The 17899-nt window shown below is 40.3% G+C and overlaps 1 protein-coding gene across 5 annotated transcripts in view; it reads left to right on the top strand.

The window, feature by feature from the left end:
* Nucleotides 1–17899, top strand: part of SLC25A26 (solute carrier family 25 member 26) — a 155751-nt gene that overhangs the window by 20469 nt on the left and 117383 nt on the right. For all 5 annotated transcript variants that reach the window (XR_014064924.1, XR_014064925.1, XM_081528447.1 and 2 more), the window contains 2 exons: nucleotides 8162–8266; nucleotides 9521–9568. Coding sequence is in view for 3 of the 5 variants with exons in the window: in XM_081528447.1 (XP_081384573.1) it covers nucleotides 8162–8266; nucleotides 9521–9568 (153 nt within the window). In the remaining 2 variants the exon portion in view is untranslated. The remainder of the gene's footprint in view (nucleotides 1–8161; nucleotides 8267–9520; nucleotides 9569–17899) is intronic.

Genomic DNA, 17899 nt, shown 5'->3' with positions numbered 1-17899 from the left:
AGATATTTTTACCGTCCTAAACTATCTCTCCTAATGTCTCTCCCAGCTTTCTTGAGGAGTTGTCCACACTTGCCCATCTCTTATCTCTGAATCACTTGTGAATTCACTGTAATGGGTCTCCTGGCCCAGCCCTCCACTGAAACCATTCTTGGGACCTTCACTAACCCTAATGTGTGCACTGGTTGAGACTCGTGACCCATTATTCTGGAAATTGCCCTCTGAGACTTCTGGTCCCCTTGACTTATCAGCAGTCGAGTAGCATTCTTCGTTGCTTGCAGCTGAAGTTGATCTTGGCTGTCATGTGAGAAAAAAGGTTAGTGTTTGGAAAGTTGGCAGACATTGCTGCTTTCTCTTTCTCCCTTGATTTGCTTTGAGTGGCAGTGTCCCTAACCCTTTTCTTGATCTACATATTCTCAGCCTTCCTAAGAGGGCCTGGCCATGTCACACAATGGTGGCCAAGTGGACACCCACTAGGGGCTATCTGAGAGAAAAAGAAGAGACCTTTTCTTCTTGCCTGAAATCCAGTTGTGTGACCAGGTTAATGCTGGAGGATATTTGAGTCACATGACTGATGAGGCAGCAAGCCTGTGGATGGAACGCCAATACGCCAGCACTGGCGGAAAAGAAAGAGAAAGAGCATGGAGTCTAGCTCACTTTGTGGAGGTTCTGCACTAAATGTTGACCTGACTTTCACCAAAATACTTACTTGTTAGGTGACAACTTAATGTCATTTATTGCCCAAGCCACTAGTTGGTGTTTTGCTGCTTTATCCAAAAAAGGTTCTGTAGTTGACTCAGAACACTGATAGCTCTTAGAATAGATGGAAGACTGAAGAAAGAGGGAAATGAATGGGAAGGGAAGCCATGGCAAGGACCACAGTCAGGCCTGTACCTTAGGGTCAGTACGGTTAGGATGCTGCCCCTGGCACTACCAGCTGATTGTCCCTGGACCTTGGATGTTGCTCTCCTGGTAGCCCCAGAACAGTACTGTCCAACAGAAATATCCTGTAAGACAGTGGTGTAATTTTACTTTTTCTAGTAACCACATTAGAAAAGTGAAAAATAAAAAGCTAGTTGGATGATTTTAATACATGTTCTCAATCCCCACGTATCCAGAGTATTAACCTTTCAACATGTAATCAGTATAAAAGAATTATTAATGGGATATTTTACATTATTTTTTGACACTAAAATGTTCAACATCCTTTGTGTGTTTTGTGTTTACAGCACCTCTCAGTTGCATTTGCACCTTTGCCAGGTCTTTGTCGGAGAAGGTGATGGCACCCCACTCCAGTACTCTTGCCTGGAAAATCCCATGGACCGAGGAGCCTGGTAGGCTGCAGTCCATGGAGTCGCTACGAGTCGGACACAACTGAGCGACTTCACTTTCACTTACGAGTTGGACACAACTGAGCGACTTCACTTTCACTTTTCACTTGCGACTTCACTTTCACTTTTCACTTTCATGCATTGGAGAAGGAAATGGCAACCCACTCCAATGTTCTTGCCTGGAGAATCCCAGGGACTGGGGAGCCTGGTGGGCTGCCGTCTGTGGGGTTGCACAGAGTCGGACATGACTGAAGCGACTTAGCAGCAGCAGCAGCAGGGCTTTGTAGCCTCACGTGGCTAGTGGCTAAGATTGGCCAGTGTCGCTCAGGATGCAAACCCTTGGGTGGGAGTAAGTGATAAGTTAAGCCTAAGTTGGTGACATGGCCAGGGAGGAGAGTGACTGACATCCTTTGTTTTCTTCAATAGGGGGGATCCTCTCACATATGAGAGTTGAAAACTAGGCAGCCACAGAAGACCAGTGTTCATTGCAGCAGTTTTTTCCTTCTCATATGTCTGATCAAGTCTTTTTGTCTGCTTTTAAGAACGAATGTTACTCGGGATTCCATTCTTGACCTTTTGACCTTCCCTTTTTGCCCTTAGGTAATTTGATTCACTCGCTTGGTTCCAGCTACCACTTAATGCTGATGATTTCCATGTCTATATCTCTAGCCCTGTTATTTTCTAGCTTTGCTGCTGCTTTAAGTCAGATATTAATTTCTTGGCTAGATAGAGCCCTTTTCATGTGCCACAGACTTCGTCTACTCAGCATTTCGCAGTCTGAATGTATCCTCTTTGCTCTAAACCTGTTTTCATCCTCTGACCCCTGGTCTCATTTAACAGCACCACTATATTGTAGGAGCATCTTACTCTCCCCACTCTTGACCTCTTAGCAGTCACCAGGTCCTTTCGTTTAACTCCTGACTCAAATTTCCTTCTCTGAACCATATTCGTGTCCAGAACTGTTGTAGCAGTCGTAGAGCTTGTCTCTTGCATTCTTTTTCTTCCCTCTTTGCGTCTTACCTTTCTCTCTCATCCTCCAAGTATTCTACCTGCTGCAGCCAGAGTGATGTCCCTACAGCCCACACTGGTTATCATTCTTCTGCCTAAACTTTGTGTATTTTATGTATTTTTTTAATCGAAGCATAGTTGATGTAAAATATTATGTAAGTTACAGGTGTACTATATAGTAGTTTACAACTTTTAGAGATTATATTCCACTTATAGTTATTGTAAATTATTGGCTATGTTCCCTGTTTTATACAGTTTATCCTTGTAGCTTATTTTTTTCTTTGTACCTTATTTTATATCTGATAGTTTGTATCTCTTAATCCCCTACCACTATAACTCCCCTCCCCCAACTCCCTCTCCTCATTGTTAACCACTAAGCTATTCTGTAACTGGGAGTCTGCTTCGTTTTGTTATATTTACTGGTTCATTGTATTTGTTTTTTTTAGATTCCATATGTAAGTGATATCATACTGTATTTGTCTTTCTCTGTTTCACTTCACTCAGCGTAATGCCCTCCAAGTCCGTCTGTGTCGCTGCTGCAGATCTCTGCCTAGTGCATTGAAGTCCACCCTCTTTGTGCGGCACACAGGGCCTCCTTGCTCGGCCATCTGTTCAGCCTTACTCCCCCTTACTTCTTGCCTTAAACTTGAAGTTCTGGTGTATGGGATGGGTGAGTGTGTGCACACTGTGGATGCTAAGGGACCTGAACACCCTGCTTTCATCCTTGTGTGCTTTTCTGTCTCCACTCCCCATCATGCCCTTTTTACCTTTCTTTGCCAGCTAATTCTTGCTCATTTGGAAGGTTCTCTGAAGGCATTCTATCTGACAGTTTTCATTTTCCCTCAGTCTGGAGGTTGGACTAAATACCCCTCCTTTCCATTTACTATGATACTTGTCTCTGCCTCTTTGAAGTTTTATTCTATTTCTTGCCAAGTATTGTTGAAACTGTTTGTTATGTGACTGTGGGTACTTTGAGGTCAAGGCAGCTTCTTCGTCTTCTTTACCAGGCAGTTTCTTAGGCCGTATCTGGCTCCATCTGTTTTCATTGAACTGAATCAGGTAGATGTGAAGGGAGGCTACGGGTGGAAAGATAAACTGGCCCAACTTGCAAATAGCTTTGCAGACAAAAAGCATTCAAGTGTTTGATGAATGAAGAAAAGGTAGATTATATTGTTTTGTAAGTCTTGTCAGTTTGGGGACAAAAATAACTTGAGGTAGTTAATCCTTTGTTATCCTTGTTATAGCAGTTGGAGTGCATCCACATAAAGTACTGTTACTTATGACCTGTGTTTCAGAGGTGATAGGGCCATGGACTTAGCTGACTCCATGACATCTAGAATCACATCACATACCATCTTTGGTCCCTGTGTCCTGGGGTTGCTGAGGCCTACATCTGTTCTGTGTGTGCTTTGCTCTTGCTGAGGTGAATACGAAGGAAGGATTTGCTAGTATTTATGCCTAGAGTGGGGGTGGCAAACCATTGCCTATTTTTATAAATAAAGTTTTGTTGGAACACAGTTGCACCATTCACTTATGAATTACTATCTATGGCTGCTTTTGGGTTCCCACAGCACAGCTCAGCTGTAGTGACAGAGATCGTGTGGCTTGCAAAGTCTAAAATATTTACTGTTTGATCTTTTATATAAAAAGTTTGCTGATTTGTACCTTTGTCATTGCTGTTATTTAGTGACTAAGTTGTGTCCAACTCTTTGTGACCCCATGGACTGTAGCCCGTCAGGCTTCTCTCTCAGTGGGATTTCCCAGGCATGGATAGTGTGGAGTGAGTTTCCATTTCCTTCTCCAGGGGATCTTCCTGACCCAGGGATTGAACCCTGAACCCAAGTCTCCTACATTGGCAGGCAGATTCTTCACTTGCTGAACCACCGGGGAAGCCCAGTTTGTACCTTAATATTAAGAGCTACTTAATATTAGGAAGACATAGCCTTATATAATACCCAAATTGGGTAGTAATCTCAAATTAGGAATTAGGAGACTGCAGATTGAAAATGGCAAGTATACTATTTGATGGTATGGTTTTCTTAAATTTCTTGTTTTTTTTTTTTTTTTAATTTATTTATTTGGCTACATACGGTCTTACTTGCAGCACATGGGCTCTTTCGTTGCTTCTCATAGAACATGGGCTTCTCTCTAGTTATAGTGTGTGGGCTTACTTGCCCTGTGGCATGTAGGATCTTACTTCCCCAACCAGGGATTGAACCCACGTCATCTGCATTGCAAGGCAGATTCTTAACCACTGGACCACCAGGGAAGTCCCCAAATTTCTTGTTTTTTATTTCCATTTTGCTGCATGTGTTACTGAAGAAAGATTGTCCACATTTTTTACTGTGCTTCACATATATATAATTCAGTTCAGTCGCTCAGTCGCGTCCGACTCTTTGCGACCCCATGAATTGCAGCACGCCAGGCCTCCCTGTCCATCACCAACTCCTGGACTCTACCCAAACCCATGTCATGTCCATCGAGTCGGTGATGCCATCCAACCATCTCGTCCCCTTCTCCTCCCGCCCCCAATCCTACCCAGCATTAGGGTCTTTTCCAGTGAGTCAACCCTTCGCATGAGGTGGCCAAAGTATTGGAGTTTCAGCTTCAACATCAGACCTTCCAATGAACACCCAGGATTGATCTCTTTTAGGATGGATTGATTGGATCTCCTTGCAGTCCAAGGGAGTCTCAAGAGTCTTCTCCAACACCACAGTTCAAAAGCATCAATTCTTCAGCTCTCAGCTTTCTTCACTGTCCAGTTCTCACATCCATACATGACCACTGGAAAAACCATAGCCTTGACTAGATGGACTTTTGTTGGCAAAGTAATGTCTCTGCTTTTAAATATGCTATCTAGGTTGGCCATACCCTTCCTTCCAAAGAGTAAGCGTCTTTTGATTTCATGGCTGCAGTCACCATCAGCAGTGATTCTGGAGCCCAAAAAAATAAAGTCTGACACCGTTTCCACTGTTTCCCCATCTATTTCCCATGGAGTGATGGGACCAGATGCCATGATCTTAGTTTTATGAATGTTGAGCTTTAAGCCAACTTTTTCACTCTCCTCCTTCACCTTCATCAAGAGGCTCTTTAGTTCTTCTTCACTCTCTGCCATAAGGGTGGTGTCATCCGCATATCTGAGGTTATTGGTATTTCTCCCAGCAATCTTGATTCCAGCTTGTGTTTCTTCCAGCTCAGCATTTCTCATGATGTACTCTGCATAGAAGTTAAATAAGCAGGGTGACAATATACAGCCATGACGTACTCCTTTTCCTATTTGGAACCAGTCTGTCGTTCCATGTCCAGTTCGAACTGTTGCTTCCTGACCTGCATACAGGTTTCTCGAGAGACAGGTCAGATGGTCTGGTATTCCCATCTCTTTCAGAATTTTCCACAGTTTATTGTGATCCACACAGTCAAAGGCTTTGGCATAGTCAATAAAGCAGAAGTAGATGTTTTTCTGGAACTCTCTTGCTTTTTCGATGATCCAGCGGATATTGGCAATTTGATCTCTGGTTCCTCTGCCTTTTCTAAAACCAGCTTGATCATCTGGAAGTTCACAGTTCACATATTGCTGAAGCCTGGCTTGGAGAATTTTGAGCATTACTTTACTAGCATGTGAGATGAGTGCAATTGTGCGGTAGTTTGAGCATTCTTTGGCATTGCCTTTCTTTGGGATTGGAACGAAAACTGACCTTTTCCAGTCCTGTGGCCACTGCTGAGTTTTCCAAATTTGCTGGCATATCGAGTGCAGCACTTTCACAGCATCACCTTTGAGGATTTGAAATAGCTCAACTGGAATTCCATCACCTCCACTAGCTTTGTTCGTAGTGATGCTTTCTAAGGCCCACTTGACTTCAGATTCCAGGATGTCTGGCTCTAGGTGAGTGATCATGCCATCGTGATTATCTGGGTCGTGAAGATCTTTTCTGTACAGTTCTTCTGTGTGTTCTTGCCACCTCTTCTTAATATCTTCTGCTTCTGTTAGGTCCATACCATTTCTGTCCTTTATCGAGCATATCTTTGCATGAAATGTTCCTTTGGTATCTCTAATTTTCTTGAAGAGATCTCTAGTCTTTCCCAATCTGTTGTTTTCCTCTATTTCTTTGCACTGATCGCTGAGGAAGGCTTTCTTATCTCTCCTCGCTATCCTTTGGAACTCTGCATTCAAATAGGAATATCTTTCCTTTTCTCCTTTGCTTTTTGCTTCTCTTCTTTTCCCAGCTATCTGTAAGGCCTCCTCAGACAGCCATTTTGCTTTTTTTGCGTTTCTTTTCCATGGGGATTTTCTTGATCCCTGTCTCCTGTACAATGTCACGAACCTCTGTCCATAGTTCATCAGGCACTCTGTCTATCAGGTCTAGTCCCTTAAATCTATTTCTCACTTCCACTGTATACTCATAAGGGATTTGATCTAGGTCATACCTGAATGGTCTAGTGGTTTTCCCTACTTTCTTCAATTTAAGTCTGAATTTGGCAATAAGCAGTTCATGATCTGAGCCACAGTGTGCTCCTGGTCTTGTTTTTGCTGACTATATAGAGCTTCTCCATCTTTGGCTTCAAAGAATATAATCAATCTGATTTCGGTGTTGACCATCTGGTGATGTCCACGTGTAGAGTCTTCTCTTGTGTTGTTGGAATAGGGTGTTTGCTATGACCAGTGCGTTCTCTTGGCAAAACTCTGTTAGCCTTTGCCCTGCTTCATTCTGTACTCCAAGACCAAACTTGCCTGTTACGCCAGGTGTTTCTTGACTTCCTACTTTTGCATTCCAGTCCCCTATAATGAAAAGGACATCTTTTTTGGGTGTTAGTTCTAGAAGGTCTTGTAGGTCTTCATAGAACCGTTTGTGAAATGCATATTCTAAAAGTTTTAAAATTAATCTCCTCAACCATATACAAAACACTGAACACCAGAGTCAGGTGTGTTAATTCCAAGTTGGAGAAAAAATTTGTATCCTTGGCAGACTGCTTGGTCTGTGAAGGCTTAAATACAGGACTTCCGTTGTAACAGTTTAAAATACCAGTTCATATGTCTCCCTCCCTGTTCCCTGTTGCCTTCTGTCCTCCAGTGGGCAGAGTCCCTTCTGATATGACCAGTTCTTTATTGTTAACTGTTTCTCTAAAGATAAGTGGTCTGCTAAAAGCAGAGTCCCGAAAGTGTGAGATTGAGATTCTGTGTAACTGACGTTGGCATGTCTCCAAGGGTGATGTTACGTTCTTTGTTGACTGGTCTGGTCAACAAATGGTATGGACCAGGCAGGACCTGCGTCTACTCAAATGCTGGAGCAGGGCCCAAGAGTGCCTGGGGTTACTCCTCAGCTGTTGAGTGGTGGGGAGGTCAGGGGTGCTGGAGCTATGAGCAGGTTGAGGCTGGGAATGGAGTGGAGTGGAAGATTGGGGTAATCAGCTGATTTTTCAATCTTGCCTCTGTCATTGTGTATTACTCCAGCAAAGCTAAGGCACTTTTGATTCATTCATCAAGCAAACATGTTTGAAATGGCTGTCGTGTGAACGCCAGAGGCCCTGCTAGGTGTTGGGAGTTCAAAATGAGTCCATGAGCTCCTTCCCACGGAGGGGTATATAGACGGGTGTGCTTGGGGCAGTGAGGCAGGAGGTGGGAGGATCCCCACAGAACAATGCATGTCCATTAATGCTCTGAGTGTTTTAGGTTAAAAAAGTAACAAAAACAGAAAACCCTTTTGATGTCTTGCAGTGAGCACTGTACATTATGCTTTTCTTTAACTGCATTTTTTGCTTATGAAAAAATTTCCATTTTCATAACAATTACTTCATTTTAAGGATATAATTAAATTTATGTATTTTAGGTTGCCTGCCTGATTCGAGTTCCTTCTGAAGTAGTTAAGCAGAGGGCACAAGTATCTGCTTCTTCAGGAACATTTCACATTTTCTCTAACATCTTACGTCAAGAGGTGAGAATATGTGTTTTTTATGGCTGCATTGGGTCTTAGTTGTAGCATGAGTTCCCTGACCAGGGATCGAATCTGGGCCCCCTGCATTGGGAGCACAGTCTTAGCCACTGGGCCACCAAGGAAGTCCCGAGAATATGTTTTTAAGCTCTCGTATTGAGGATATTTTATTGTAGCTGATAAGAACATTGTGGCCGTCATCCCAGGAGCTTTGGAGCTTAAGGCTAAATTTATTGTCCAGTTATAGCAACTGTTAATGCTAAGATTATCTTTGCCTTTCCATTGTTTTCAGTTTCTTATTTTCATTTCTTTTTCAAATTTCTAAGCAAATGCACTATTAAGTATGTGCCCTACATTGTAATCGACCTGTCGTTCTTTTAGAATAAGAAATAGAATAAATAGTGAATATGTAAAGTGAGTAAAGATGTATTAAAACATCACTACAGAATTTGAGTAACATGGAAGAGACCTGTGGTAATGGACTGATACTAGTGACCCATGTCGTAATATGTATATAAACTTGTAATTGCTCTTATACTGGTTCATGTTAAACTGTGGTTCAGAAATCATGCTTGCTGACCATGTGACGAGGGACCATTGAGCTGCTTTTCTGTATAGTTCTTACAGAAGCGCCCCCCCATCTTTTTTTTTTAATGGAAATCAATCTCATGAAAATTTCAGTGAGTCCAGGTTTTAGGAGGGTTATTTTTAATGATCCCTCTGTCACCTCAATGAGGAGATATTGAGTATTTAATCCTGTGAATGTGATCAGTCCAGGGCAGGGTCCCTGTTGAATCATGTGGGTGGTTAAGTAGATCAAGGCTTGTCCAGAGTGTTTATCACTATTGAGAGATTATTTATGAATTTATCATGTCTGATGATTGAAACTATGAAATACAATTCTGTTTTTATATGAAAGGATAGCATTCTGTGTGCATTTGCTTTTGAAAATACATTTGTTTAAAGCATCTCTTTTTTTTTTTCCCCAAGAGACTAAATGTTGAAAACTAGTAAAGCTTAGTTGAATTGTAGTCAGCTTTATTATTTTATTACAGATGTTCTCATTTGAAAGGGAGCTAACCTGAGCTTTCTGTATCTTAGGCCAGTTTAGGACTTTTAACCTCTTGGAGAATTGTGGCCATTCTGAATATTTTAAAACTCAAACTTTAGAAAAGGTTAATCTGCCTTATGCAGAATGTTGTTTGGAAGTCTCTGCTATTCTGACTTTCTGAGCTTTTGGATTTTTATTTGTTTCAGGGCATCCAAGGATTATATCGAGGCTACAAAAGCACTGTTTTAAGAGAGGTAACTAACTTAATTTCTAATATCGAAGTGTAAGAGAATGATACGCTTTGTTCAATAGTTTATTTGGAGAGACTGGTTTAAAAAATTACAAAGGGAAATTACCGATCACTGTGTAGTCTTTTTTGTTGTTGTTAAATTTTTAAGGCACATGATTAAAAAGCAGTGTGTTTTTATTTTTAACTGGTCTAGCTGTGTGTGTGTGGGTTTTCTCTAGTTGCGAGGCAGGGGCTTCATGCTGTGGTGGCTTCTGTTGATGAGAGAATGGAGCCCGCTAGCGCAGATGGGCTCCGTAGTGTTGGGGCTTCAGTAGTTGTGGCACATGGTCTTAATTGCCCCATGGCATGTGAAAACTTCCTGGACCAGGGGTCAAACCTGTGTTCCCTCCTTTGGCAGGTGGATTCTTAACCACTGGACCACAGGGAAGTCCACTGTTATCTTGGTTCTTAAATCTGATGACTGGGTAGAATGAGTTGGTCCTGCTGAAAGAGCAACCCCAGTGGTCAGAATGACCCATCCTATAGCTTCGTGTTTATCTAAGGTGGCTACATGGCCACCACAGCTGACATAGTAAGAAATAGCTACTAAGGGTAAGATATCAAGTTAATTACTGTAATACACAAAATGAGTGATAAAATGTTCATGAAAGAAGCACTCTGGGAGACAAGTGTCTCAAAAGTCTGTTTTTATATGAAAAATTGTACAGTTAGCTCTTATCTTCCTGATAACAAAACATGGTGTATTAGAAAGTTCAGTCTAGACTGGAGTGCTGGCCCGGCCCGAGATTCTCAGTGCAGTCTGCCTTGGAGCAAGCCTTCTAGCTTCGAAATTCTGAGGTTTAATATGTGGTCAATGTCTTTTTTTCTTTGGTTGAAAAAAGCAAAGTATTTTAGTGTGTATATTACTGCAGAAAACATGTTTTAATTTTTTCTTCACATACAAGAGGTGACTTTTTTTTTTTTTGCTTTTTGTTGTTTTACTTTTTTTAGATGATTTTTTTAAGATTGAAGGATAATTGCTCTACAGTGTTGTGTTAGCCTCTGCCACACAATGCAAATCAGTCATAACTCTCTGTATACTCCCTCCCATAAGAGGCTATTTTGAGGTTTAAAAGTTGATTTATAGATAAGGTGGCATATGGAATATAAGAGAAGTCTTTGGTTTGGGACATAAGTTGGTTTCTTCTTTTTTTTTTTTAATGAGTTTAAATCCTAGACTTTTTTTTTTTCAGGTATAATTGACAAAAGAAATTGTGAGGCATTTGAAGTATACAGTGTGATTTGATATAGGTATACATTGTGAAAAGGATTAAGACATAATTTTCTATTAAAATGCAAAAGAGAATGTGCATACTTCTCCTTGAATCCTTGTTTTCTATTTGGATTTCCCTTGGATGCTAAAATGTTCTCAATTTATAAAAATGTGTTTAATTTAAATACATATTGTCATAATTAGCAGAAAATTGAAATTCTTTGGAATCTGAATTTTATTCCCAGGTAGTTTTTTTGTTCATTTTGTCTTATTTGTTTGTTGTTGGTATAGATTACAATCTTCTTTATGAAACACCGGCACTGTTACGTGTTATTTGAAGCTTTGATTTCTCTGAAGTAATAACCATTGGTGCAGTGGTGGTGTTGATGTATATCTTTGAAAAACTTCTTTTGAAGGCAGACTGAATGTTTCAAAATTAAGTTATTTGTGTGAAGATGACTTCTGCCTTTCAAAATAACCATCTTCATTCTGTACTTATTTTCTGACTCACTAAACACTTGTTATTTACTCAGGTTTCACCTGGGTGCAGGAAAAAGAGAGGTGGGCAATAAATCTCTTTCTTATTTTTCTGTGAGATGCCGAATGAATGAATGTATTTACATGCCAGAGAATACTCATTGTGCATACAAACAAATAGATAAAACATTGTTACAACTGCATTCTATTCTTTTAAAAATTTGTTTTGACGTACATCACACTAGTAATTAATTTCTAGGCTGCAGTTCTTGCAAAAGTGTGACCCTGCTGAGATGACTTTGTTTACTCAAAATGACAGTGGTTTGCTGAAGATTTAATTGGGGTCTTCTGCATTATGCATTTTCATAAAAGATCGTTCAGAATTGATTTTAGTTGAGATATTGCTTTTGTACAGATTCTCAGAGAGAATGAGAGAAGAGTCATTGCCAAATGAAACATAGCTTCTTCTCAAAATGAGAAAAATAAGAAGTGATGTATCGTCTTTAAACAAAATTTTTGCATTATAAATAGTTCCAGTTTTTACATTGTTCTGACATCAGTATAAGATCTTTTCACCAAGAGCTTGTTTGATTGTTTCAATAAGAAAATACATTGAAGCCTTAGTGAGAATCATGAGGAAACTTATACATTTATTCTGTGTGCGTTTTTTCTTCAAAATAGTTTTATCTCGCTCACAGTAGCCCATTAGAATGAAATTGAAGTTTGAATCCATGCCTTATAAGCTAAATTCTGTGTGTTCTGTAGATTTTGTGAATGCTGTCACATGGTTTTTTCTACATTTGATGTTTGTGGAGCTTGCATGCTTATCCCTTATGTTCTCCTAAATTATTTTAGTTAATGTAAATTTTAGACAGAGTCTAAGCAAGGTCAACCGATTATACTCTTTATCTCACCCTTTCAGTATTCATTTTCCTCATGATCTAGGCCAGATTAAATGTGGCCAAGCATTGGGAGGCAGTGCGGTTATTTCAGTAACATGGAAGTAGGGAGTCAAGTCACAGCAGCCTCTGTAGCCAGGCTGGTTTCAGAGGGTCCATTGACCCAGACATAGCATATTAAAAAGCAAAGACATCACTTTGCCAACAAAGGTCTGTCTAGTCAAAGCTATGGTTTTTCCAGTAGTCATGTATGGATGTGCATACATGACTGAACTGAACTAAGCATCAGGGTCTATAGGAGGCACTTCATGTGGATCTCTTCATTTAATTTGCACGATAACTTCAATATAATTAAAACCATCAGTTCACAGTAAAGGAATAAACTCACTCTCAGATACATATTCATATGCCCAGTCTCACTTAAAATTACAGTGAGATTGCTTCTCACCTCTGAGATTGCTAGTACCATTGGTGAGAAGTGTGAAAGTGTTAGCCGCTTCAGTTGTGTCCGACTCTTTGAGACCCCATGGACTGTAGCTTGCCAGGCTCTTCTGTCCATGGGATTCTCCAGGCGAGAATACTGGAGTGGATTGCCATTCCCTTCTCCAGGGGATCTTCCCAACTCAGGGATCAATCTTTGTCTCCTGCACTACAGGCTGATTCTCTACCATCTGAGTCAACAGGGAAGCCCCAACTGTAAAGTGGCTGCCCCCAACTGGCTTCCCCACAAGAATGTGAATCCTTTAGGGCAGAAGTGTTCTGTGTGGTGCCCAACACACACAGCAGGCAACCTTAAAAAGGAGTAGAATGTGTGGAGAAAACCCATTTGTTGAGCTTAACTTACTGGAAACGACTTGCCTCTCTGTTTTCTTTTGCTACAGAAATTCCTTTCTAATTCACATCCAAGGTCGAGAGGTTGCTCTCCATACAACTTCTGGGTCAATCAGTTCAGTTACTCAGTCGTGTCTGACTCTTTGCGACCCCATGGACTGCAGCACACCAGGCTTCCCTGTCCATCACCAACTCCCGGAGTTTACTCAAACTCATGTTGATTGAGTCGGTGATGCCTTCCAACCATCTCATCCATCTTCTCCTCCCGCCTTCATTCTTTCCCAGCAGCAGGGTCTTTCCCCATGAGTCAGTTCTTTGCATCAGGTGGCCAAAGTATTGGAGTTTCAGCTTCAGCATTGGTCCTTCCAATGAATATTCAGGACTTATTTCCTTTAGGATGGATTGGTTGGATCTCCTTGCAGTCCAACGGACTCTCAAGAGTCATCCCCCACACCACAGTTCAAAAGCATCAATTCTTCGGCACTCAGCTTTCCTTGTGATCCAACTCTCACATCGATACATACTGGAAAAACCAAAGCTTTAACTAGATGGACCTTTGTTGGCAGAGTAATGTCTCTGCTTTTTAATAGGCTGTCTAGGTTGGTCATAACTTTTCTTCCAAGGAGTAAGTGTCTTTTAATTTCATGGCTGCAGTCATCATCTGCAGTGATTTTGGAGCCCAAAAACATAAAGTCTCTCACTGTTTCCATTGTTTCCCCATCTATTTGCCATGAAGTGATGGGACCAGATGTCATGATCTTGGTTTTCTGAATGTTGAGCTTTAAGCCAACCTTTTCACTCTCCTCTTTCACTTTCATCAAGAGGCTCTTTAGTTCTTCTTCGCTTTCTGCTGTAAGTGTGGTTCATCTGCATATCTGAGGTTATTGATATTTCTCCTGGCAATCTTGATTCCAGCTTGTGCTTCATCCACTCCAGCATTTCTCATGATGTACTCTACATATAAGTTTAATAAGCAGGGTGACAGTATACAGCCTTGACGTACTCCTTTCTCGATTTGGAACCAGTCTATTGTTCCATGTCCAGTTCTAACGGTTGCTTCTTGACCTGCATACAGATTTCTCAGGAGACAGGTCAGGTGGTCTGGTATTCCCATCTCTTGAAGAATTGTCCACAGTTTATTGTGATCCACACAGTCAAAGGCTTTGACATAGTCAATAAAGCAGAAGTAGATGTTTTTCTGGAACTCTCTTGCTTTTTCGATGATCCAACAGATCATGGCCCCACCCATCAGAACAAGACCGAGTTTTCCCATCAGGAAGTTTCCATAAACCTCTTATCCTTCTCCATCAGAGGGCAGACAGAATGAAAACCACAATCACAGAAAACTAACCAATCTGATCACATGGACCACAGCCTTGTCTAATTCAATGAAACTATGAGCCATCCTGTGTAGGACCACCCAAGACAGATGGGTCATGGTGGAGGGTTCTGACAAAACGTGGTCCACTGGAGAAGGAAATGGCAAAGCACTTCAGAATTCTTGCCTGAGAACTCCATGAACAGTATGAAAAGGCAAAAAGATAGGACACTGAAAGATGAACTCCCCAGGTCTGTAGGTGCCCAATATGCTACTGGAGATCAGTGGAGAACTAACTCCAGAAAGAATGAAGAGACAGAGCCAAAGCAAAAACAACACCCAGTTGTGGATGTGACTGGTAATGAAAGCAAAGTCCTGATGCTTAGGATACATTCAAAATATGTTAACTATGATTAATAGTATTCTTGGTAACTGAAAGGGCTTTTGACAGGCAATGACATCTCAGTGTGGAATGCCACTGTCTCTCACCAGCTGTTTGCCCTTGGCAAGTTCCTTAACTTCTCTGAGCTCACATTTGCCTGTGTGTGTTTGGAACCTCATGTTGATTGTTCTTGCTGCAGTCTCATGGAGGAGGTGTTACAGCAGTATGGTCTGCTAAGACCAGAGATGAAGCAAGCTGCCTCTAGGCTGTGAGGTTCTTGAACAGGGATGCAGCTTTGTTCTGTCTGCACGTAAACGTGTGAATGCCATCTCATGATGATGGATAAACACTAGCTGTGTTAGAACCAGAGGCTCACTAACTGTTATTGCTTAAAGAGTTTCTCAGCTCCAATTGGAGAATGTTTTATCCAAATGTCTTGTAGAATGAAGTTGTTTATTCAGTTAACAAATTGCAACCTGCAATTGATGTTGTGTTCGCTGGCTACTTCTGTAGGAAAAATAACATATTGGTTATAATAATGTACAGTTACTCTAGTTGATGGTTGAACTGATCAAAATTACTAATGTAAATGGGTTGGAAAATTTTTCATAGTTATTCTTTTTTAGGTCATGTTGATAATTTACTGGAAGTTTTTCTCCAAATAAACTTACCGACTAAGAGGCTTTCTTTCAAAGATTGCAATAGTTGAATCATTTCTGTTGAAAAATGTTTTCAAGCAACTGTGGCTAGAATTGTTATTTACCATTCTTAAGTCTGTGTACTATTTCCTGCCTTCATGATAGTAAGAAGAGAAGGAACGTATTCTCTGATGAGAACTTTGCTCCTCTATCAAGGCTTTATATCTCTCTGTGTGTTTGTGTGAAATTGTTTTCTTGGCTTTATCTCTTCCCTTCTCTTTTGGTTTGTTTCAGTTGTGTCTGGCTACATGTAATTATGCCTGGTCTTCCCAGGCAGTCTATAAGATCCACATGAAGATAGCAGTGGGATTTTTACCTCTTTGTATTATGTGCAGGCTCTGGAGGTAACACCTGCCACAAAGTTAGTGCTCAGTAATTATCTGCTGCTTTATTCATTCCTATAAGTTTGATTGTGTTTTGTTCAGATGCTGTTAGACACCGTGACCATTTCAGAATGCTGGGGGAACTTGAAATTACGCCGGGTTGGGGCTCAGCCTTTGACACACTACAGTGGAAGATCTTTGCATTAGAGAGGTGATGAAATACCAAAGAGTATATCCTTTTCTAAGATTTCTGTCTTCTTAAACCTTGAAAAAATAGTTTTTATAAAGCTGGTTTCATTAGAAGAGTAATTAATTCCTCCCCTTTCCCCTACATCTTCAGTAATTCACTTTAAAGGGGAAAAAAGTGATTGTAAATCTTTCCAAACTTTTTTTTTTCCTGAACTTTTAATGTGAAATTGTTTTCCAGTTAAAATCCAATGCAAACATATTGAACCTTGTTTTAATCCTACATAATTCATTTTATTAACTATGACCAAATAGAACATCTGTTAAAATTCCATAATGTTAGCTTCATGGGAAAAGAAAAAAAAAGTCCGTTCGCTCTTGGAATCTGTCCATTGTTTTATTGTTCAGGCTTTTAGTAAATGTGTAATGAGACATTCTTATTAATGGGAATATTAAACAAATGAAAATGAAATATTGCCTTTAATCACAAGCGGTTTATAAAATGAGTCACCTAATTGCATTTACTTTATTATAACTTTACCATAGAGATGGTCTGTGAGGAATGAACAATACTTCATTCTTTAATCCGGAGAGTAAACTTGTTACTCCTCAAATATGGATTTCAGCCTACAGTTTTTCATCATCTCTTAAATAAACAAACAATTTTAGAAAGAACAATTTTGTAAAATTATCTTAATGTAGAAAGATTACTTTATCCCCTCAGTGCATATTTTCTCATGTTTTGTTTACATGAAACCAGCTGCTATTTACTTTTCTCGTTCTTAGGACAAATTTCATTTGCACTGGACAGTTTTGAAAAGGCTACATATTTCCATTGTTGCCTGGTGGCCGTGTTGCCTAGAAGGGATACCCGTTCATGCCTGTAGAGCTTCTGGAGAAGTAAATTAATAGCATGAATCTTGAGTGGAAATGTAAGAAAAGCTGTTGAATAAAGATGGAAACTATCTCTTATTTCTTCTTTTTAAATGTTAGCATCATATACCATAATATTGAAATAGCTGTGGCTAGGGTGTTTGTGTTTTTTCATCTCATGTGAAATATCCTGTCTCTTCACATTTGTGTTATTTAGATGGCAGATTGACTGTAAAGAACAGAAGATCTGACTACAGTGGCTGAACTAAAATATGATTGTCCTTAAAAAAAAAAAAAAAAATTTTTTTATCTTACTCTGTAACAAGAAATCTGGAGATGGTCCCTCTAACACTGGTGTACTGGTTAAATGATGGGCATCTAGGAACGAGGCTGTTTTCATTCTGCTTGGGGAACCCTAATACTCTGGCAGACTCACTCATGATTACAAAATGGCTGCTGCACTTTCGGGCTTGTGGCCCTTGTCCAAGCCTGAAGTGGGAAAGGCAGAAGGCGTTATCTGTCACTCTGTTTACTTATAAGACAAAAGGTTTCTTGGGCCAGGTGTCTAAAGCTCTCCTGAGTTGCATGGGCATTGAGATGTTTGTATGCTTTGTGGTTTTTCAGTGTGGTAGGTAAAGGCAGGCACAGAGGGTGTTGGGACCACAGATACTGAGTCACCAGCCTACAACATCTGCCCTATTTTCTCTATTCAAGTCTTTGTAGTTCAAACTCAGTTGCTTCAGAAAGGAAACAGTCTCATGTACCCGTGACTTCAGTTGGGGATCCTGTTGTTCATATTCAGATCACTTGTCTGGACTACAGATTCTTGGACATTTAATTCTACTTTGTAAATTTTGATATCTGTTCTTTTTCATTTTTTCTGTCACCTTTGTTTTTGTGGTCATAGTGTGGATGCTCTTCTTCTAAAATCATTTGCCAGTCTGTAATCTTTAATCTGGAGATGAACTTTATTTCAAAATTGCTTATTTTTCATACATTTTTTATTTTAAAGTTAAGATCTCAGAATACCTATATTGATATAGTCATATGTAGACACTTTCCTTAAAAATAAATGTAAATCTCAATTGGAGTAATA

Source organism: Giraffa tippelskirchi, chromosome 9, assembly GCF_054371585.1.
Source record: "Giraffa tippelskirchi isolate mGirTip1 chromosome 9, T2T-mGirTip1v1.2.pri, whole genome shotgun sequence".
NCBI lineage: Eukaryota > Metazoa > Chordata > Mammalia > Artiodactyla > Giraffidae > Giraffa > Giraffa tippelskirchi.
This window is presented reverse-complemented; position numbering and strand designations above follow the sequence as displayed.